General features: G+C 44.9%; 1 protein-coding gene across 3 annotated transcripts in view; it reads left to right on the top strand.

The window, feature by feature from the left end:
• Positions 1 to 23,573, top strand: part of LOC139374999 (mitotic deacetylase associated SANT domain protein b) — a 31,648-nt gene extending 8,075 nt beyond the window's left edge. Inside the window, exons 2-13 of one of the 3 annotated variants that reach the window (XM_071116328.1) lie at positions 1,877 to 3,944; positions 5,972 to 6,292; positions 6,800 to 7,151; positions 8,074 to 8,140; positions 10,366 to 10,508; positions 10,830 to 10,933; positions 13,201 to 13,276; positions 14,952 to 15,040; positions 16,215 to 16,358; positions 18,129 to 18,254; positions 19,192 to 19,385; positions 20,900 to 23,573. In XM_071116328.1, the coding sequence (XP_070972429.1) occupies positions 2,214 to 3,944; positions 5,972 to 6,292; positions 6,800 to 7,151; positions 8,074 to 8,140; positions 10,366 to 10,508; positions 10,830 to 10,933; positions 13,201 to 13,276; positions 14,952 to 15,040; positions 16,215 to 16,358; positions 18,129 to 18,254; positions 19,192 to 19,385; positions 20,900 to 21,149 (3,597 nt within the window). In that variant the 5' untranslated portion in view covers positions 1,877 to 2,213 and the 3' untranslated portion in view covers positions 21,150 to 23,573. The remainder of the gene's footprint in view (positions 1 to 1,876; positions 3,945 to 5,971; positions 6,293 to 6,799; positions 7,152 to 8,073; positions 8,141 to 10,365; positions 10,509 to 10,829; positions 10,934 to 13,200; positions 13,277 to 14,951; positions 15,041 to 16,214; positions 16,359 to 18,128; positions 18,255 to 19,191; positions 19,386 to 20,899) is intronic. The other 2 variants (XM_071116329.1, XM_071116327.1) reach the window with 2 other exon arrangements.
• Positions 23,574 to 23,873: the final 300 nt, after the last annotated feature.

The following is a 23,873-nucleotide window of genomic DNA, read 5'->3' as shown; positions in this document are numbered from 1 at the left end:
ACAGGGCGTACCGGTACAGAGTCAATGTGCGGGGGCACCGGTTAGTTGAGGTAATATGTACATGTAGTTAGAGTTAAAGTGACTTTGCATAGATAATAAACAGGGAGCAGCAACGGCGTAAAATAGGGCGGGGCAATTCAAATAGTCTGGGTAACCCTTTGCTTACAAGGCTGCTATTCTAAGCCTAATAATGACATTACTTATTGTTATTATTATCATCATCATTACAATAATCACAATAAGAAGGAGATCAAGAAAAAGGAGCATCATTATTATTATTATTATAAATAATCATTTTGAAACAGTGTAAACAGTGTAAATTTACACTGGAGTGTCAGAGTGCGCTCAGATTGCGCTCTAGGCTTTCGTAAATTCAGAGCATTGTCCGTTTGTAAATTCAGCGCGTTTTGCTCTCGGAGTGTTTAGAGCACACACTGGACACTGGCCGAGGAGTAGGGTTGATCCGAGCGTTCTGACCTCACAACGGCAGTCAAGCACCCAAGCTAACTGGCTAAACTTGGCTAGCTTGCTAGCTACGTCCAGACACAAAATGAGAAAACACCTCACTCTGACCATTTGAATTGCCCTAGCAGAGGTGGTTTGGCTGTTTTCATGTTGTCTAGAGTAGAGGTCAACCGATTAATTGGGGCCGATTTCAAGTTTTCATAACAATCGGAAATCGTTATTTTTGGACACCGATTTTTGAAATATATATACAGTGGGGAGAACAAGTTTTTGATACACTGACGATTATGCAGGTCTTCCTACTTACAAAGCATGTAGAGGTCTGTAATTTTTTATCATTGCTACACTTCAACTGTGAGAGATGGAATCTAAAACGAAAATCCAGAAAATCACATTGTATGATTAAGTAATTAATTTGCATTTTATTGCATGACATAAGTATTTGATCACCTACCAACCAGTAAGAATTCCAGCTCTCACATACCTGTTAGTTTTTCTTTAAGAAGCCCTCCTGTTCTCCACTCATTACCTGTATTAACTGCACCTGTTTGAACTCGTTACCTGTATAAAATACACCCAATGGATGATTTATAAAGCCTTTAACGGTTAGGCTGTTGATTATAGACCTAATTAAGTTGGTTTCCTCACCTTTCTTAGACAATAAGGTAAGGACTGTGCCATCCCCATTCCTCATTGGCCTCCACAATGGATCAGTCCACTCAGACAGACGCGAATCAGACAGTTGTCTTTGCTACTGCTCGAGTAAAGAAATCTCAGTCGACCAACAGCCTATCGACCAAACAATCGACCAGTCGACTAAATGGGGTCAGCCCTAAAATGTATGTCAAACAAAACCAATGATTGTGAAGTTAAAGAAACTATGCAACTCTTTGGACTACTTAAACAAATAAAAAAATCTGCAAAACATTTTACAAAAACGTATTCACTTGGAGTGTACATGCAAAGTTTGGTAACAGAAAGACGGCACAAAATGTAGTGGAAATTGTTAAAAGTTGTCCTTGTGCATGAAATTGTATGGTTTGTGTTAACTTTGCAATCATTGGTTTTTGTTTGGCATGCATTTTAAAGTGAAAGATCTGAGTCTCGGCATCACACCTGCATAATGTTCCATCTGAATTATCACTGCCCGTGCCACTATCATCATGTTCAATGTTGCTGTCCGAATCCTCTCTTGAATCTATCTCACACTCCACATATACACACACTCTTTCATTCCCACCCAACCCAATACATTTCCCTGGTACTCCATTGTGTTGGAAAGGCCCCCAGGCCATAGCAGGTTTTCACATGGCTGCAGGCAGCTTTTACAATAGGACCATTAGGACCTGTGTTTTCGACCTCTCTGGACTGCCCTGTAAAAACATGCCTGACCCCTCTGGTCTCTTCACAGGGTGTCTCCCATAAATGAATGAGGCCAGTGGACATCCAGACATCTCTATCAGCACCGCCAGCTTCTCAATACACCAGGAAGAGGAGATAAAGGGAAGAATATATATATTATTTTTTTGTCTACGTTTAGTCCAACTCCCTGACATGTGGTTTGATGATTTCCATTAAAAAATGCAACCCCCTCTCCTAGGGTGTGCTCTGTGAACATTCTATTCCTTTTTGTCTTCAGATTGGGCCAGTTAAAGGGGACATATTTGTTGGTGGTTTGTGTGGCTGGGGGACTGTTATGCACCTAGTACCCCATAGCCCCCCACCACTTCAACCTCGCCCCGTTATTCATGCTAGCCATGAGTTTACCACCCCAGCAGAAACCCAACAGTAAGAGAACAGGCAAGCGCATCTCGTTTTTCAACGACCAAGGAGTGGCGATGAAGGAGACGTCCTCTCAGCAGCATCCAGAAGGTTCTTACTACGCCCTTGGTGCCCCAGCCTCAGGGCCTGGTCCTGGGCAGAGTGAGGCTGCAGGCACCGTCACCTCCACAACCTCCAACCCAGAGGCCGCCCATACTGGTATGTACCTCAACTCAGTGATATTCAGCCCAGAGAAAGGAGACCAGAGTCGGGGACATTACCAACAGACTGTACCCATGAAGTGGGTTCACCAGGACCCAGCAGCCCAACCGCAGCCTCCACAAAGAACTGGGACTGGGAACTGGACACAGGGTGTCACTATGGCTAACTGGGGGCAGAACTTTGCGCCGTACCTAGGTGGTGTCGGTGACTCACGTTCCCAGGTCCAGAATGCCTTTGTCAAGCAGCAGATCCGTGAGGGGCCTTCACCCCTGCAACCACAGCAGCCCCAGCCCCCTACTAGGGCTGCAGAGAAGCAGCCACCTCAGCAGCAACAGGTGGTTAACCCTAACTCTCTCCCTGCTGAAGGAGAGGCCTACAGAGACATTAGGGATGTGGCCAAGGCTCACAGTCTAGAGTGGGAGCAGCAGCATCATACTTCCCAACAGCAGTCCCAGTCTCAGGCGTTCCCACAGACCCTTAAACCTGGTGCTCTAAATGCCCAGCAGCACAGCACATCCAACTCTGGGGGCAGTTCCGTGCTTCAGCCCTTCCAGCTAGCCTTCGGCCAGCCCAAGCAGCACCTGACGGCTGGCTACTACCAGGTGTTTCAGGGGGGCAACAGGACTTTACCCAATCTGAACTACACCCAACAACCCACACAGCATCCCCAACCCCCACAGCATCCCCAACCCCCACAGCATCCCCAACCCCCACAGCATCCCCAACCCCCACAGCATCCCCAACCCCAACAGCATCCCCAACCCCAACAGCATCCACAGCTCCAGCAGCAGCTGCAACAGCAGGAGCAGCAGAAAATACAGCAACGTCAACAGCAACAAATATTACAGCAACAACAACAAATGCAACAAAAACACCATCAGATGAAGCAGCAAATGGTTCAGCAGCAACAGCAGAAAATACAACAGCAACAAATACAACAGCAGCAAATACAGCAACGAATACAACAACGACGCCAAATACAACAACAGCAATTGCAGCCACAACCACAACATGTACTAGAATTTTACCCCAGCAACCAAAACCCACCGACCCACCTACATCCTCTCTCCCAGCCGCCCGTGTTGGTGCACTCCCAGGAGACCATTCCTCCACCAACCCCCCCAGACCTCAAGGAAACATCCCCAGACTCTACACACATTCCCCCCCGCACAGACCCCCAGTTCCCCCACACAGAGACACAGCTCCAACCTCCCCAGCTACAGCTGCAGCCTCGACGGTCCAGGAGACTCTCCAAGGAAGGTGGATCACCACCAGTTGACAACCCTTTCGTAATCCCATCTGATGGGGCCCAGAACGGGGCCTCTGAAGGGCCAGGTGGAGCCCCCAAGGTGGAAGAGGTCCATGCTGCCCAGTTGGCCCCTACAGGGGTCATTCAGAGCACATGCAGGAAACAAAGGATTTCCCAGGAGGTTAACCTGGAGACACTGGCCCAGAAAGCCTCAGAGATGGAGTCACTACCGCCACACATCGTCAAGGTAAATATGGCTGCATGTCCTGGTGCTCGTGGTGCTTGTGGTCATGTTTTGAAGGGTATAGTGTAGTTACATGATTTAACAGGGATATCCCCACCCTCAATTTGAACTAGGAATGGGCCCTGTTATCCAGATATCTGGGTATCTGAACAGAAGTTAGTATTCGATTACTTGAGTGAGTGTTATGTTCTGGATAAAAAAAAATTGTCAGCCTATTTTGACAATGAAAAAGCTTATTTATGAATTCAATTAGATTTATCCTTGTGAAATTGTTACCTACAAGGACATTATACCATGACATACCAACATTTTGAGTGTCATTTTTATAACCATGCCTACCCTGACATATGCTATTCTCCCCACTTCAAATAGCAATTACAGGCACGCACCGAACAGAGTTTCCACAAGGCCTGACACAGGCCAATGCAAAACACTCACCAGGAAACCTTTTCGTAACAGAATCGGTTCACGGTGGAAATCAGACTTATTGCTTACACACTGTGGCTTTTAGCGAGGGGGGGAAAAAATCATAGTAAAAAAAAATATATATCTGGCCATCCTCAAAAATGTCATGATATTATTTAAATATTGTCAAATGCACACCCCTAACTCTAACCCAACTGTTCATGCATGCACTCACTTAAAAATCGATAAAAAAAAACACAGTGCTGAAGAGTTATTGGGCAGTAGGAGCTGCATTAATAGGAATCTTCTATAGATGTTAAAACATCCATTTTGTTGTTGTTTACCTGGGTAATAATTGCAGAGGGATTACAGCTCCCTTATCTAGAATTGCAACAAAACAAAAACCTTAATGCATCTGCCAAGGCCTACTGAGTCAGACCATGATGTTGTTTATGAATGATTAGCACTTTTCTGAGCGGAATAAGCAGTCAATCAACCCAATATAAACACAGGGGAACTGATTGGTTTTGCAGGACAGAACATCAGTGCATTTTGTTTTTGTTTACATTTGAGTCATTCACGGTCTTCAGGCACATGGACAGATAATAAGCACTGCTCCTGATCTTTTTGTGTAAAGAAACTGCTAGAAAAGTTTTGACCTATCACTTTATAATACATTACAACATGGTGAGTGATGATGGTATTGCTGGGATATGCAGCCCTGGTCTTCCCCTACGTGACTGTGCAGTTAGCTAGTAACGTTGCACTCCTCGTGCCTTACCATATACATTATAAAATAGGACCGCTACGTTGCTGAATGCTGACTGGACCCATTTCACTCTGCACTCCTCCCCCATTCATTCCACCATAGGGCTGAAATTCCACCCCCTGGGGGGGACTCTGTTGGGGAGGGGTACAGGCAGAAGCCAGGGGGGGCCGGTGTAGGGGGCTGGGGTGCAGTGCTCAGCAGAATGTATGCCTCTCTTTCTCCTGTCCTGGTGTTGGGGCTGGAGGCTCGACTTTTCCACTGGGAATAGACAGTGAATAGGGCTCCAGGACCAGGCCACGCTCACTCCTATAGGTTTCTGCCACGCTCACTCCTACAGGCTTCTGCCACGCTCACTCCTATAGGCTTCTGCCACGCTCACTCCTACAGGCTTCTGCCACGCTCACTCCTACAGGCTTCTGCCACGCTCACTCCTATAGGCTTCTGCCACGCTCACTCCTATAGGCTTCTGCCACGCTCACTCCTACAGGCTTCTGCCACGCTCACTCCTACAGGCTTCTGCCACGCTCACTCCTATAGGCTTCTGCCACGCTCACTCACTCGCTTCAGCTGATCAAATACTCTACTAGGGTTGAGCAACAACCTCACTTAATTTTTAGAATGTTTATTTAGGGAATGGAAAGTCACTTCCCGGCAATATACTTGTGTTAGCTTCCGGGCAGTATGATTCTGCTGAAACAGGTTTTCCGTGCCTCTACTTCAACACGACGATACAAAGGTAATACATTACGTAGTAAGGAATAGCTATGGCTGCTCACTTGGTCTGTAAAGGAAGCCTGTTCAGGTAGCCTCACATTCGATATGGGATGATGTGTGTATGTGTCTGTCTCTTCCGCAGGAGGAGCCCCACAGACCCTGGAGCCCCCAAAGGCCAGCGCAAAGGCGAGGGACCTTGGAAAGAGATTCTGGAGGCCACAGCGCCAAGCGGCCTCGTGATGAGAGCATGATGCCCCTGGTCATCCCTGTGTCAGTCCCCGTACGGAGGCCAGACACCCTCTCGTCCTCATCCTCCTTAGACAGGGAGCACTCTATCCTGGGCACAAGCTGGCCACAGCGCCCCTCCACGCTCCAGGACATGACCAGCATGAACCGCAAACCCTCCGTCATCGTCACCCGCCGACGATCGCTCAGGAACTCTCTGACGGACAGCTCAGGACAGGTGGGTCCAGCAATTCTTCCCCTCCCCTCACACCTAACTAAATAGCTTGGTTCATACCTCCTTAATCTCCTATAATCTCTCATATCTTGCCACCATCTTCTCTCCCACTCCCCCTTATCCAGCACCCCACTCTCCCCTTGTTCCCCCATGTTCTCTCTCCCCCTTGCCCTCATTCCGAATCTCCCTCCTGCTGCCTCAGATCAGGTCAAGCAGATTAGCAGGGGTTATCCACACTATTGATGGAGATATAGCCTACCACTGTGCTGTACATACAGTATAATCTATGAGGGAATATGTACTGTACAAGTACCATGGTGGGGTTGAACTGGACATGTAATGTATGGGAGGATAATTCTATATATTGTAGAATGTATCTGAGCAGATAAACAACTCACTTACAATACATCTCTTCTTACCAACTGGTGTATGCTAGTTTGGACATTGGAACAGTGCTGTGTTGTCAGTTCTGTAAGAATGTTTGTATTGATGTGCTACTTCCTCCTTTAGAACGGCGGCACCCAGGGAGGGAAGGACGACGACGACGACGGAAAAAAGTCCAAACGGCGTCCCCGGCCCGAACCTCTCTTCATCCCGCCTCCCAAACCTGGCACCTTCATCGCCCCGACTGTCTACTCCAGCATCACTCCCTACCAGAGCCACCTCCGCTCTCCTGTCCGGCTGATTGACAACCCCTTGACCATGCCCCCCTACACCCCCCCGCCCATCCTCAGCCCTGTGAGAGGGGGATCAGGTCTCTACTTCTCTACCTTCCTCTCCTCTGCTGCAGCTGCTGTCTCCAGCCAGGGTCTGCCTCCACCCATAACACCCAAATCAGCCACACGCAGCCTGCTGAGATCCAGTGAGTACCACTACCTGGGGTCCTACTGGGGGTTGTAGTTCAAAGATCTATCTAAATCCTACTGGGATTTGTAGTCCAAACAACTCAACCTGGGTCCGACTAGGATTTGTAGTCCCAAATGTTTTCTACCTGGGTCCTAATGGGGGTTGTAGATCATTTGGCACCAGTTTCCCAGACACAGTTTAAGACAAGTCCTGGACTAAAAAAAACACTTTCAATGGAGATTCTTTCATGCTTTTTAGTCCAGGGAAAGGCTTAATCTGGGACCTGGAAACCAGACATTATGCTTTGAACAAGCTGTGCTCAGAATGAACTGTAGCTGTGTGAGTTGAACCATGACATTATTCTTTCATATAAACTTTTCTTGAGTAATATGCATGAGGTTCTAAATATCTTCTGCTGTAAGAAGATAAGGAGGAGGTATAAGGATAGTAAATTAAAAAGTTCACCCAGCAGCATACCGCCCTGCAACCCACTGCCGGCTTTGCCTCAGAAGCTAAGCAGGTTTGGTCCTGGTTGGTTTCTGGATGGGAGACCAGATGCTGCTCCAAGGGGTGTTGAAGGGCAAGTAGGAGGCACTCTTTCCTCTGGCCTAAAAAAATATCCCATTGCCCCAGGGCAGTGATTGGGGACATTGCCCTGTGTATGGTGTTGTCTTTCGGATGGAATGTTAAACGGGTGTCCTGACTCTCTGTGGTCGCTAAAGATCCCATGGCACTTATGGTAAGAGTAGGGCTGTTAACCTTGATGTCCTGGCTAAATTTCCAATCTGGCCACCATGGCCACCTACTCATTCCCGGCTTTCAATTGGCTCATTCATCCCTCCTATCCCCTGTAACTATTCCCCAGATAGTTGCTGTAAATGTGAATGTGTTCTCAGTCAACTTACCTGGGGTAATATGTTTTTTTTTGTGTTTTTCAGACAGCGTTGACATAACCCCACCAGTCCTCTCTGCAATCGGCGAGGCCACTCCAGTCAGTATAGAACCGTGAGTACAGAACACACACTAGGGTTTAATATTTTCCTGAAAATCTATACATTTTTCTTCCAGAGAAAATTACAACCATCTTTGTAATATCCCGGTATTCCCGTTCAATATGGACAGGAATCTACTGATTTCCTGTTGCATTTGTCACAATTGAATCAACTCAAAGTTCTGTCAAAGTCACCACACAATTTGTTGATGTAGCATAGTTTGAATGTAGACCTAAGGTATTGTGAAGTTAGTAGCCTACAGCCTAGTTAAAATGACATTTGTTTTAGCTTACCTTTGACTGAAAGATGACAGCCAGCTTGTTGGCCCTTTTCTTTCCCCTTGCACCTGGCTCAGGGGGATATCGGAAGGTTGAGGTTTTTTTCTTTATGATAACTCTCTTATTGTGGTGACTTTGTCACAGGGATGACCCCTCTGCTGGGTTGCAGACATTGGGTCACTTAGTTGAGTTGTTTTCTTTAAAAAGAGCCAGGTTGAGTTTTTGATGCTGGGTTATTAGGATATTACCCAGTGGGTCAGATCAGAAGACTGGAGGTGTGGCTTTCAGATAGTTATATTTGGCCCCCCGTGAGAGTCAAAATTCAATTCGGGATCAGATGTGCTGTTGTATTGTTATCTCATGTTAAGGTTGAACACTGACAGGTTTGTAGCTTTTAATGAGGCGTACACACGAGTATTAGTTCTCCAATGTTGGGATAGTTACCACTTTGTTACAATATGTAAATACTAATGTTATACATTTTATATTGGAATATGTAAAGTGCAAAAATATTAAAGGAACATTTGATTTTACAGTGTACAAAGTTAACATGATGAACAGGAATGACATATACTCTCAAGAGTGGCCAAAAATATCTACCTGAAAGACACGCCCCTAATAGGCCACGTCTCCTGAAAATAGCCTACGGATTAGAATTTAAAAAAAGTCCCAGCTGAATGAAAGCTTAAATATGAAGCAGCATGAAAGTGAATATAAACCCAACTAATGGTTCAATTAACCTGTTTGGGTAATCCAAACCACCCAACATGTTGGGTTATTCACGTAAACCCAACTGGCTGGGTCAAATAAACCCAGTTTGTGTTCTGTCCAATATTTACCCAGTGCTGGGTTACCAGCTAACCCAAATTGGGTTGTTTTTAACCCAGCATTTTTTTTTGAGTGTAGTAGCAGAGATTCAGCACCATGGATAGCGCCGCGGTTGAGCAAATCCCTGCAAATCTGACTAGTCAAACCCGGACACAATGTACCAGACATTTTGTTAAGTGAGTAGCCGCAGTTTATAATTTTGAAACGTAATACAATGGGAAACAAAAACTATTGTTTCTTGTTAGAGAAGTCCATTTAGTCTTCAGATCAGCTTATGCCAGGGTTAGTTCAGGAGGCAATCTTTGTGAAAGGTGCAGATTGAAATGTAACGAACACAACTGACGTGATTCTTTATTCTACAAAGGCCTCATACATTTCTCTCTGAACGTTCGACAACGTTGTGCCCTCCTGAATGCGCCCCAGCTAGCCCACTGCGAGGAAGGAGGAGGGCCCCGAACTGAGCTCACAGTCTGCAGGCCTTTGCAATTTGTGACCAGGCAGGGAGCAGGCAAAAAATCGTCTGCGTTCCAAACGGTTTCCAAAGCAGCCATTAGCTATATTTGGAGTATCCTGAGGGTAATCTGATAGACTTACAGCATCATTTTTACCCTGTAGATTTGGGTGCAGAGATGTATTTCTTAATGATGAGCTTTGGCTTATTTCTGCAACACAGCCGACCCCCTAGTTAGCTACATGTCTGGATAAGAACATTTATTCACGTGATATTTCTTTTAAATAGAACATTTACAGTAGTTACAAAAGATTGTCCCTGTCAATGACAATAATATGATTTAGAGCCCTCCAATTTCAAATCTGGACCCCAAAGCCAGTTCCACTGTGTTTTTCCATTGTTCCCCTCCAGTCAGGGACTGATTTAGACCTTGGACACCAGGTGGGTGCAGATGATTATCTGGTAGAACAGAACACCAGCAGGCTCTGGACCTCGTAGGGTAAGAGTTGAGTACCCCTGATCCCAGAGTGTTAGCCATAACATATGGCTGTGTCCTCCACAGACATCAGAATAGTGAAGGCTAACCCATAGCAGGGCTAAGATGGTACCTCATGCAAACAAATGTAACCCCCTCTCTCTGTCTTCCCAACCAGCCACTGACTGTACATTCTGTCATCTCAGGCGTATAAACATCGGCGTCCGGTACCAGGCAGAGGTTCCAGAGCTGAGGCAGCGTTCAGCGGCCAAACACGACCATCACAAGGCTTTGCTGGTCTGGGCTCCTCTCCACGACCTGGAGGCTAAACCTGGACACCACGAGAGAGGTAACAGACTTAACATATCAGCTGACACATCTTTAATCCTCTGTCCTAAAACTGTCAATACTCAGGTTTGGTATTTGTCAAATTTAAGTCTCAGTAAATTTGAGTCTCAGTAAATCAAACATTCAGTACTGATTTGAAGAACCCATTGACAACAATGGGCTGATCACGCTATCTCGATATTGATCCCAATCTCTTTCTTTCTCTCTCCTTCCCTTCCTCCCTTCCCTCTCTCTCCCTCTCTCTCCCTCCCTCTCTCTCCCTCCCTCTCTCTCCCTCCCTCTCTCCCCCTCCCTCTCTCCCCCTCCCTCTCTCTCCCTCCAGTGGATGACCTCATGCACCTGTCATGCTCCAGTGCTCTGCACGGAGGAGGGACCAATCAGGAGCTGGTGCTGCACTGCCTGTACGAGTGCAAGGGTGACATCATGGTGAGCAATGCATGATGGGTCATGTTGACTGAGAAGAGATGACCGGGAGGGGAGGAGAGCTGGGTTGTGTTCATTAGGGCACACTGTAGCGAAATGGGTTGAAAATGAAAAAGAGTGTGTGTTATTGGACAACTGCAGATGGTATCTGTCTGTTTGTGACGGTTATCATCCATTTTGTGTCTACTGAGAACAACCGTGGCTTTAGTGGGTGTGATTTAACTGGACGCGGGCTGTGTTCCAATATCCTACTAGAATAACAACTAGCTATACCACCTCCGAATGTATTCACAATACATTCATAATATAATAATATATGTAATTTAGCAGACGCTTTTATCCAAAGCAACGTACAGTAATCTGTGCATACATTTTACGTATGGGTGGCCCCAGCGGGAATCGAACCCACATGGCCACTCTGGCTACTGTAGCGCAGCACTTTCTTCCTACTGCAACCACACATGGTGTATGGTAAGGGGAGGGCTGTGTAAACTGTGGTGAATATGTAACAAGGTATTATACAGCACAGGTGCTATTGAGTTCACTATTCCTCCTAGTTGCCTTGTTCTCCTTGAATCTATGTAGGCAAGACACACTTATTTTCATGATTTCAAAATCATCAAAATCAATGAATCGTAGCACGTTTTTGGTCTCCTTCAATAGTTTTTACCTGATTTAAGTAGCATCCTGTTGAAAAAGGAGGTTTTCACGATTATCAGTTCTTATGCATATCCCAATGCTGGGATAGTTACCACTTTGTTACAATATGTAAATAATAATGTTGTTAAATTAGAATATGTGAAGTGCAAAAATGTTCAAGGATCAGTTTTATTTGCAGTGTACGAAGTTAACATGATGAACAGAATGACGTTTACTCTCACGTGCGGCCAAAAATAACTATCTGAAAGCCACACCCCTAATTGGCCACGCCTCCTGGAAATAACCTAGCAATTAGAATAAAGAAGACCCGGTTTCTCGGTCAACGCAGCATTAAAGTGAATATAAACCCAATTAATGGTTAAATTAACCTGTTTGGGTAATCCAAACCACCCAACTGGCTGGGTCAAAATAACCCAGTTTATGTTCTGTCCAATATTTACCCAGCGCTGGGTTACAAGCTAACCCAAATTGGGTTGTTTTTTTACGCACCATATTTTTGGGTCGTAGCAGAGATTCAGCACCTTGGATAGTGGCGCGATTGAGAAGCTGCAGGTTATATTTTGTCTCGGCCAGAGCCATAAAGATAGTTTGGAGATTTGTGAAGGTGAGATGGAGATTGCCTTCAGTAACTGCGTTGAGAGTTTACATGTAGCCTACACAAGATATGATTCAGCTGGGCACAGACTAGGCAACGCTTCCTCCTTAAACATCCCTCGCCCCCTCAGCATCAGCCAGATCAGCTTACGGGCCTGTTCATTAGTGCACAATGTAGCAAAAGGTTGCTCAGTTGAAAACGTTAGTTTGTCTAATGTAGTAACACGTTCTTTCCACTGTCGAGAAATTCGCATAATATAAAATAATTACCAATGTCAAAATAATGTCATATTTCGATGTAAGATGAAGCACACTCACTGTTTTTTACAACAATTAAATACATGTATTACTACTTTAACCATGGAGACAGTTAAAAATGCACCTAAACAGAATTTAATGGGCATACTAGAAAGAGCATAATGACTGTGCCCATTCATTCGGCCGCCCTAATCTGTGTGTTGTTTTGTTATAAGATATGCCCAGTGCTCCATATGCCCAATGTAGAAAACAGACGTATACACACACACACACACGCTCTCTCTTACTCACTCTGGAGTAAAGGTCACATATGTTCAGCAGAGTGTTCAGAGAGCGAGAGAGACATTGAGTTAGAGGAAGGGAGATGGAGAAAAAGATAGAGAAAGAGGGCTTTATGGTAGTGGCACCATGTTGTTGTCAAGGAGACCGAGGGTGGTTATCAGTGTGTGCGGTGCGCCCACTCTCTCTCTGTCTCTCTCCAGCATCAGGAGGCATTGCTGTTGCTCTCTTACAGTAGCTCTCCGGGTTAATCCATCCCATCACAATGACCAACAGATCAGCTTCAATATCAAGGAATCGGTCAATATCAATATCAAGCATTACCCTGATCAGCGTCCGGTGTGTGTGCTCTGAAAACCAACCAAGTAGCCCTTGATTTCAAGTATTGCTCAGTGTCTCGTGAGCTGTTGATCTACGTGTTTACTCTTGTGAGTTCATTTGTGAACGGTTGGGTTGATAATGCTGTTCTTGGTGTTCAGGGAGCGTTGGCCTTCCTGCTGTTGAAAAACCCCGTCTTCCCTAAGGACCACCGACTAGGAGACTACCACTACTCAGGTTTGTCATGTCATAGAGTAAGACACTATCTGTGCATTATTAGTTCTATGGGTACTGGTCATTTCTTACTGTGTCTACCGGGTTATGTTGTGTGTGTGTGTGTGTGTGTGTGTGCATTCCTGCAGGCAGGCCTGTGTGCATAACTCTCTGTGGGTCCTTTTACTGAGTCAGAATCATCACACTTCACTGGAGTATGTCAAAGTGCATCCCTGCAGGCAAGCCTGTGTTGTATGCTTGCATGGGGCCTTTTTCTTCTATTTTCTATACTGAACAAATGTATAAAATCAACATCAACAATTTTACTGAGTTACAGTTCATGCGAGGAAATCAGTCAATTGAAATACATTAGGCCCTAATCTATGGATTTCACATGACTGGGCATAGGCCCACCCACTTGGGTGCCAGGCCCAGCTAATCAGAATAAGTTTTCCCCTACAAAAGGGCATTATTACAGGCATAAATACTCTTCAGTTTCATCACCTTTCTGGGTGGCGGGTCTCCGACGATCCCGCAGGTGAAGAAGCCGGATGTGGAGGTCCTGGGCTGGCGTGGTTACACGTGGTCTGTGGTTGTGAGGCCGGTTGGACGTACTGCCAAATTCTCTAAAACGACGTTGGAAGCGGCTTATGGTAGAAAAAAAGTAATATTAAATGATCTGGCAACAGCTCTGGTGGACATTCCTGCAGTCAGCATGTCAATTGCACACTCTCTCAAAACCTCTCCCTCCAGACATGTGAGACATGTGGCATTGTGTTGTGTGACAAAACTGCACATTTTAGAGTGGCCTTTTTATGTCCCCAGCACAAGTTGCACCTGTGTAATGATCATGCTGTTTAATCAGCTTCTTTATATGCCGCACCTGTCAGGTGGATGGATTATCTTGGCAAACGAGAAATGCTCACTAACAGGGATGTGGACAAATTTGTGCCCAACATTTGAGAGAAATAAGCTTTTTGTGCGTATGGAACATTTCTGGGATGTTTTATTTCAGCACATGAAAAATAGGACCAACACTTTACATGTTGTGTTTATATTTTTGTTCAGGATAGTAGCAGGGATGTCTCCAGAGCTCCTCTCAGCTTTAAGTTGTTAGCGCCAGAACTCGGCTAGACGAACCGAACGAGTGGGCTTGCATACTCCCTTAAAAATACCTTTGCTTGAAAAACGAGAGGAAAGCGGCAATAGTACTGTTTGTTCATATTGAGACGCCATAGTCAAAATAGTCAGAATTAATCTAAGATGACTCAAGCAATCTGTCATTCATTTTCACGTTTTTGCCGAAAGGGGTCTTAGTCGCCCAATTTTACATCTAACTATGATGTTTGGTGTCGTCCCTACTGTTAACCAATCACAGACGAAGGGGCGTAGACTTCGGCTTACTTACAGAAAAAATGTTGTGTACCCGAACAGCAGGCAAAACCCTAGCCGAATTCCATAACGAACAAAAATGGCCCAAAATGTTGTCATAACATATGCACAAACTTGATAGAACTGTTTCAGCTAGGAAGCTTGCGGACAACTTTTAACAATGGCAGAGGACAGAGAACAGAGGACAGAGAAGCATTGTTTATCGAACCAGTCGTGTGTGTGTGTGTCCACCCTGTGCATACAGAAGCAGACCGTCACCAGTCAGTGTCTGTCCGTCTAACTGTCTCTCTTCCTTTCTCTCTCTCAGGGTCAGACAGCTGGACCTCAGTAGAGAGACGGTACTTCAACAAAGGGATCGCTGCCTATAAGAAAGACTTCTTCATGGTCCAGAAACTGGTATGTGCCAGTCTATGTATATATCTATAAATGGCATGGGCTGCTCAGTGCTCACATAAATAAGTCAACTGGGGGCCTTGCTTAATCTGTTCCCATTCACCATTCCTACTTGGTTACTGTAATATGCTGCAAAGGTTACTGAGAGGTTGCCTCTGTCTCCCAAAAAACTCCCGGGTGAGTCATTTTTTTTCAGGAGGATATACAGTACCAGTCAAAAGTTTGGACACACCTACTCATTCAATGGTTTTTCTTTATTTTTTACTATTTTCTACATTGTAGAATAATATTGAAGACATCAAAACTATGAAATAACACATATATTCAGTAACCATGTAGTAACCAAAAAAGTGTTAAACAAATCAAAATAAAATTTTATATTTGAGATTCTTCAAAGTAGCCACCCTTTGACAGTTTTGCACACTCTTGGCATTCTCTCAACCAGCTTCATGAGGTAGTCACCTAGAATGTATTTCAATTAGCAGGTGTGCCTTGTTAAATGTTAATTTGTATAATTTCTTTCCTTAATGCGTTTTAGCTAATCAGTTGTGTTGTGACAAGGTATGGGGTGTATACAGAGGATAGCCCTATTTGGTAAAAGACCAAGTCCATATCATGGCAAGAACAGCTCAAATAAGCAAAGAGAAACAACAGTCCATCATTACTTTAAGACATGAAGGTCAGTCAATCCGAAACATTTCAAGAACTTAGAAAGTTTCTTTAAGTGCAGTCGCAAAAACCATCAAGCGCTATGATGAAACTGGCTCTCATGAGGACCGCCACAGGAATGGAAGACCCAGAGTTACCTCTGCTGCAGATGAGAAATTCATTGGAGTTACCAGCCTCAGAAATTACAGCCCAAATAAATGCTTCACAGAGTTCAAGTAACAGACACATTTCAACATCAACTATTCAGAGGAGATATTTCGATTTGTTTAACACTTTTCTTTGGTTACTATATGATTCCATGTGTGTTATTTTATACTTTTGATGTCTTCACTATAATTCTACAATGTAGAAAATAGTACAAATAAAGAAAAAGCCCCAGAATGAGGTAGGTGTGTCCAAACTTCTGACTGGTTCTGTAGTTGAGTTGATGCTTTTGTGTCTTCTGCTCCTAAACCTTGTAATGGGCCTAGATATGAAGTGTGTTTCTGTGTGTGTCGCTGCTACACAGGTGAGCACGAAGACAGTGGCTCAGTGTGTGGAGTTCTACTACACCTGTAAGAAACGGGTAAAGATCGGTCGGAACGGCGCTCTGATCTACGGAGACACAGAGCCACCTGAGAGCAGGAACACTGATGAGGAGCTGGACCTCAAAGTGAGTTGATTGACTACCTACATAAGGACTTCACGTAGCACATTCATGGCCCATATCTAACACATTCATAGTCCATTCAGAAGCATGTCCTGAAGCCAATGAAGAGTACCGACATTAAGGACTTCATAGCACATTTTATAATATATAAATATATATATAAGCATGTAAGCCTGACAAGAACAGAGGAAGTAGGCAACCCCAAAGTGAGTAAAATCGTGCCAGTCCCTCAGCCAAATAAAAAGCATAATCAAAAACAAGAGCTGGCGCACACCCAGAGAAAATGATTTAGTGTATTATTTAGAGGTGCTGACTCACTCACAGCCACCCATTTTAACCTAGGACACAAGTTGTGATTTGTTGGTAAGACTTTATTTGAGGGCTACCTATAATACGGATTTCATAACACATTCATAACCCATTCATAACAGCATTGCAGACGTATTTCATGAAATGTACTGTGTGGGATACCCTGTTACTGTACAGCCTACTGCATACGGTATAAACAATTCTGAAAGCACAATGAAACGCATCTCTGCATCTCTCTACCAACAGAAACAACACTACATAAACAATCTTTCTACAGTGACTCTCTCTCGCTTTCTCGTTTGGGCAAAAGTCCGTCCTCTCTCCTCCGTGACCCAGAATTCCGATAAGAGATCGAGGAGTGGGTCAGATCGTTAGTATGCAAACGGAAGATGGTCCTCCTCTCTCCTCCGTGACCCAGAATTCCGATAAGAGATCGAGGAGTGGGTCAGATCGTTAGTATGCAAACGGAAGATGGTCCTCCTCTCTCCTCCGTGACCCAGAATTCCGATAAGAGATTGAGGAGTGGGTCAGATCGTTAGTATGCAAACGGAAGATGGTCCTCCTCTCTCCTCCGTGACCCAGAATTCCGATAAGAGATCGAGGAGTGGGTCAGATCGTTAGTATGCAAACGGAAGATGGTCCTCCTCTCTCCTCCGTGACCCAGAATTCCGATAAGAGATTGAGGAGTGGGTCAGATCGTTAGTATGCAAACGAAAGATGGTCCTCCTCTCTCCTCCGTGACCCAGAATTCCGATAAGAGATTGAGGAGTGGGTCAGATCGTTAGTATGCAAACGGAAGATGGTCCTCCTCTCTCCTCCGTGACCCAGAATTCCGATAAGAGATTGAGGAGTGGGTCAGATCGTTAGTATGCAAACGGAAGATGGTCCTCCTCTCTCCTCCGTGACCCAGAATTCCGATAAGAGATTGAGGAGTGGGTCAGATCGTTAGTATGCAAACGGAAGATGGTCCTCCTCTCTCCTCCGTGACCCAGAATTCCGATAAGAGATTGAGGAGTGGGTCAGATCGTTAGTATGCAAACGGAAGATGGTCCTCCTCTCTCCTCCGTGACCCAGAATTCCGATAAGAGATTGAGGAGTGGGTCAGATCGTTAGTATGCAAACGGAAGATGGTCCTCCCCTCCTTGACAGCCTCCTTTTGGCGAGGAAGTTTTTACTTGTCCTTTTATCCATGAAATGTCTTGCAGAACTAACTTAATTTGTTTTGAGCACTTTACGCATTTATTTTGGGATCCACCCCTGCAAATGTAGTTTGCCTAATGACGCAGGACTGGAGAAGGACCGTCTCATTTCAAGCGAGCGCATTTCCATCCACGTTCGCTCTCATCAATTTGAACTTTGACTTTTTCAAAGTGAGGTGAGCGAGGACGCAGGAAGTGAGCAATTCTAATTGAGAAAATACCTCCCCCTCTCTCTCTCTCTCTCTCTCTCTCTTTCTACCAACAGTGCTCTCAGAGATTAGAATCTCGGAAGGAAGACGAAGATAGCAGGAAGTGGGAGGTGTCAGCTGACAGGAAGCAGTGGGGCTCCAGTCCAAGCAGGATGACACAAAAGGTACAAGCCACTGAGAACGTGAGTGGGAGATGCAGGGGAACTGTGTCTGTGTAGAGGAGCATCTCCTCCTGAGTAGAGGAGACACTGACTCGAAGATGAATGAGCATGGATGTATGTGATCTTTTTATTCTTGTGTAATCAACACCCCGTGCAGTCAACAATATTTGCACTTTTGAACTTGCCTCGACTGAGTTCACAGTAGAACAGTGGCGAGGGACACCATGCTGCTGTGTTCATAGGTATTCTGCCATCTAGTGGCTAAATACTGAACAGCTGATTTGGCTGGCTTCCCCACTCCCCATGTTGTGTAATTTGACTCTGGCAGCAAACAATGACTCAGAAAACCTTTGACACCATTTCTGCTGTTAGTTGGTGACCTGGTCGAAATCTATGGTTTTAAAATATGGCCTGAGGTGAAACACAAAGCTTTGTTATGTTGTACTTATTTTGTACTATCCAGGTATACAACGTCTAGGTTAGTTTGACTCTGGGAGGTGTGTGAGTGTGTGTGCTGACCAGAGTTGTGGGTGCAGTTGGCAAGATACTGCTCTGACATCACTGGGGGCTGCTGAGCGGGGGACGGCTCATAATGGCTGGAATGGGGATAATGGTATTTAAAATTGTATTTATTTTTATTTAACCTTTATTTAATTAGGCAAGTCAGTTAAGAACAAATTCTTATTTACAATGATACCCTACACCGGCCAAACCCATTTGTATCATTTGTATTTGATACCATTCCACCCATCCCGCTCCAGCCATTACCATAAGCCCCCTCCTCCTCAATTAATGTGCCACTAACCTCCTGTGTCTGATTCTGATCAGCTGTCATGATTATTGGTCAGCTTGGCAATTGGGAGGAGAGGGTGCTTTTTGTATCCATGCCTGTGTCCTTGCATCCAATGATATTTTGCATGCTTAAATCAATTAGCAAATTAAGTATTTCCATGTGCAGGCTGGAGCAGTCCTGGTGTTGAAGAGTCAGGAGGGCTTGAGGAGAGACCAGACGTCGTCCCGTGTCAGTCTCCCTCCTCAGCTCCCTCCCAGCGCCTCCTCGAAACCACGACCGGCCCCCAAGACCGGGACCATATCAGGGACCAAGGGCCCTGCCGGACCAGAGGGAGAGTTCCCCTGCAAGAAGTGTGACCGGTCAGTGTCTGAGATATTTTTTTTCTTTATTTAACTAGGCAAGTCAGTCAAGAACAAATTCTTATTTACAATGACGGCCTACCCCGGCCAAACTCGGACAACGCTGGGCCAATTGTGCGCCGCCTTATGGGACTCCCAATCACGGCCGGTTGTGATACAGCCTGGAATCGAACCAGGGTTTCTGTAGGGACGCCTCAAGCACCGAGACGCAGTGCCTTAGACCGCTGCACCACTCAGGAGCCCCCATATCTAAGATATGTCTTAGATGCCAATAGGCAGAACAACATGGCGTCGTCATTTGTGTCAAAGTTGGCCGGACTCTTGATGCGGTGCTGGTTGAAGGTGCTGGTTAAAGGTAGTTGGGGGGGAAAAGATAGTCTTGAGATTCCAGATCTGGATAAAGCATTTTGTCTACGTTTGCAATTAGAAGTTGTCCACTCTGTATTTACAGTGCTAGCACACTAACCAATGACATCACCGCCCGTGATTTTGACGCATGTTACTCGGACAGTGAATTGTATGGACTGGTAGTTGTGATTTGCATATTGGAGGAGAGACCTTGCTCAGAGAGTACTGCGATTCGACAAGATCTGCAGGGTAACTGCAATGTTGCACCGGTTGGTTTGAATAGGTTGGAATCTTTGAGCGGCTGTTGGTTGCAGAAACACTGACTTGGGAAGCGCTCTGAGCTGTGTGTGTGTGTGTGTGTGTGTGTGCATACACATGTGTAATACAGTGAAAAGTGCTCCTTGGTGGTTGTTTGAGCTTCCTGCTATAAAAAAATCAAGCAGTGCTGACTGCCTCTGATTGAAGAGCTCGTCCAGTTAGCAACCGCAGTTCTGTTATTATCAACTGTCTCCTAGCAACTGAAACACAGCAGTGATATGGCATGCTATGCCCCCAGTCTATGCAGCTCTTATCCCATATCCAATTCCTCACTGGTCCACATACTGCAGACTACTCTACAGTATTCTGCCTTGGCATGGTGTTACACTTCATCCAATTCTAGAATTAAGCATTGTATGGTCTGGGAACCTTCGAATATGAAGTAAGGAAATGTAATATTTCATGGGCAGATGTTTCTGGCATTTGGACTTCATCAGTTCTCCTTCCTCCAGGTTCACACACAGTACCGTGCTTGTGCAAAGAGAAGGTCTTACACTCTTCAAATTGAAGTGCGGACCTTCTACTTGTCTACTGTGAACCAACACCATACAGATGTAGGAGCTTAATTTGAGCCAGTTTTCTGCAGCAGGAAAATAATCATGCAGCAACAGGAAATGTGAATTTATATAATGAATGGACATTTTTCAAAAGGGAAAGTCAAGTAGAAATTACAATCTTCAGAAGCCTTTTTAAACCTCAGATACAGTAAAAAGTTAGACATTTCCTGCAACGGGGTTATCAAATTAGAGCTAGTGCTTGTCCACAGATACGAAAGCTAACAAGGAAGCCAACCCAGCCTTCTCTCTGACCTCTAACCTCTGCCCCTCTCCTCCTCCTCCTCCCCTTAGGATCTTCTACAAGGTGAAGAGCCGCAGTGCCCACATGAAGAGCCACGCGGAGCAGGAGAAGAAGGCCGCTGCGCTGAGGCAGAAGGAGGCGGAGGAGAGGGCAGAGGCCCAGGCGGCGGCGGAAGCTGCAGCGTTACTGGCCGCGCGGCAGAACGGGGCACGGGAGGGGAACGCAGCTGGAGGAGACGGCGCTAACGATGACTCATCTGACGAAGACGATGATGTCGAGGAAGATGAGGACTGGCACTGAGACCATGAAGATGGAAAGGGAGCCCGCAACATATTATGCCGTTATGGCAAGTGCACCCTCTAGTCATCTCTATGGCTAAGACGGACGGCCAGACAAACAAGACAGACTGACTGCTCCTCTACTGGCAGGGTGAGGGGAACATAACAGAAGTACGAGGCCTCGGCTGCTCCTAGCGCTCTAGGGACATTTTACGCCCTCTTGTGACACCTGCTTTAGCAGCATTTGTCTTGAAACAAACTTATTTTTCATTGTTTCATGGAACAGGATCGCCTATCGTGACACTTTCAGGGACAGGTTTTCTCCCTCTTCCCTTTAACCTGCTTGTGATGCGTTCAGGGTTACCCATCTCTGACACGCCCCACGGCTATACAGTAGGGTATGAAAGCCATGCCATCTCTCTCTCGAACGCCATGACTTTTTTTCCCCCCTCCTGTCTGCCATCCTCCCCTGGCTTCTTCCTGTTCCTGTCAGCACTTTCAGCCAGTCACAGCACACAGACACTCATCAGGTGGGAACTCATAGCCACGCCCCCAGCCATGTAGGCTTTAAAAAACGAGAACACTGTGTGATGCTTGGCAACGCAAGACTACATGAACCACAATGCAACCCGGCTTGGCCACCGCCCTGCGCTCTCTCTGCAGTTTGATATGCTGTGAATAGAAGGAGATAAAATGAGTGATTGGGACAATGCAATATTGAAGTGGGAAGGACTTCTAGATCAGGAAAAGCTCCGATAGACTGATGTGGTGGTAACACTACCTGTGTGGTGTCATGCCTACATGTGAAGGAACGATCTGTTTAGAGAACACTGCATTGTATGTGTTTCATAGTCTTTCACGTTTGGGACTTTTCCCACTCAAGACTGCCAAAAGCTTGTACAGATGCATCGGTCCTCAGTTCACCAAACTGGTTTCTTTCTTAGTTTCAAGTGCTGTACTTTTGGGTTTTAGTTTTGTGAATCCCTACCTTGTCACTTTTTGTTTTTTTATAGATTTGGTATTCCTCCTCACTGTCGATGCCTTGGATGTTTTAAACACGTGTTTTATCTTCGAATGAATGACCATTCATTTTACAAAGGTTATTTTTTGATATTCAACAAATTACAATTTTTTTTTTTGCTTATTATATCAAATGGTCATTGTTGTTTCTGTTAATTTGATCATTGTTATTAATAATGTCACTGTTGTCTCCTATATTATTTGTATTATTATATTGTTTTTGCGGCAGGTTGCTTTGAAGCTCTCTTTCTCATTTGACCACAGTATAGGGTTATTTATGACATTGCTTTTGTTGTCTGTTTGGAACTGTGAGGTTTGAGAAGGAGATCTCCAGAAAAAGAAGTCGGAGAAGAGAAGTCAATGTAAATAGAATGTGCAATAGAACAACAACGTGATCCCTGATGCCCTCCTCCCCCCATCCTGTACCCAGAATGCCCCTCTTTGTGCCCTCTCCAAATTGGTCCTTAGTAGCTTTATAGGCAGTTAACCCTCTGTCAACTATATCATTACACCAGGAGGATAGAGAGGGGGAAACATGATGTTGAATTGAATGGGAAGGTCTGCTCTGGTCATTCTATTTCTATGGAGACGACTCCTATTGTCTGGCCTATTAACATAAAATAAAAAAGGGCTTCCCATAACAGTCTGTCTTTATCGATCTATCTCTTTCTGCCAAGCACTATATCTCATATCTCTATTCCCAGACCAGGCTCGATCTGTCGCCATGGCAACAAATGAGCAGGCAGAACATTTTCTTGTTAAGTAGAGTGGGGAGCGGAGAGTAGCTGCTCCAATTACCTTGCTAAGGTTAAACCTACCTGCGTACTATGCACTGTGTGTCTGTCTGTTGGGAATGTTTGTGTGTGTGTGTGAGTGTGTGTGGGGATGGCTTCTTACAAATGTGCTGCTTTTTGGTCAAATATCCTTCTGAAATTCAGCCATTTGTGGAAAACTAGGTTTAATCCTGACTTTTCACTTTTGTCATCTTAATTTATATCTCCTTTACCTTTTTCTTATTAGTTTTACTTACCCAGAGATTGTCACGAGGCGTTGTTTGTTTTGGGAAAAAAAATGTTTTAATACCGTTAAACAGAATCAAGAATGAAATTGAGGGCACGCCACAAATGCTAAGAAGCTGTAAACCTTATTCGCTTTCATCGAATTAGGGAAGGGAATAGAAAAAATGTAAAGGTTTTATTTAGCTAATATATATCTCTAAATTAAATTCTATGAATGCAAACTTTCAATGCTATTTTCATATGGGGCTCATTTCACACTAATGATGTAAAATGAAATGGATTCTCAAGTGCTTTTTACGATGTCATTTATTTGTTTCAATTAGATTTTTACCACCTGTGTTTAAAAAAAAATTAATAAATATGGGAATGCACTGTTTTATTAAAATTGTGCAATACTGATGGAATAAGTGTGTTGGTCATTTTCAAAACGTGCATGTTTTTACCATAACATGAGATCAGGGTTGTTTTCAAATGTTTTGCAACAGAAAAAAAAAAAAAACTTTTTTGTAATTGGACCAGGTTATTTGCCGTTTCATTCCATTATTCTTCATGTTGTACCTAATGAACATAACCCCAGTGTGTTTCTGGCTCCAGGGTGAAGTTTCCCCCTAGGTGCAGATCTAGGATCATCTTCCTAAACCTTCACCATTTAGTGTGTAAAATGCTAAACTGGATCATTTTCTAGGGGCAACTTCACCTTACACTGT

Source organism: Oncorhynchus clarkii, chromosome 19, assembly GCF_045791955.1.
Source record: "Oncorhynchus clarkii lewisi isolate Uvic-CL-2024 chromosome 19, UVic_Ocla_1.0, whole genome shotgun sequence".
Classification (NCBI taxonomy): domain Eukaryota; kingdom Metazoa; phylum Chordata; class Actinopteri; order Salmoniformes; family Salmonidae; genus Oncorhynchus; species Oncorhynchus clarkii.
This window is presented reverse-complemented; position numbering and strand designations above follow the sequence as displayed.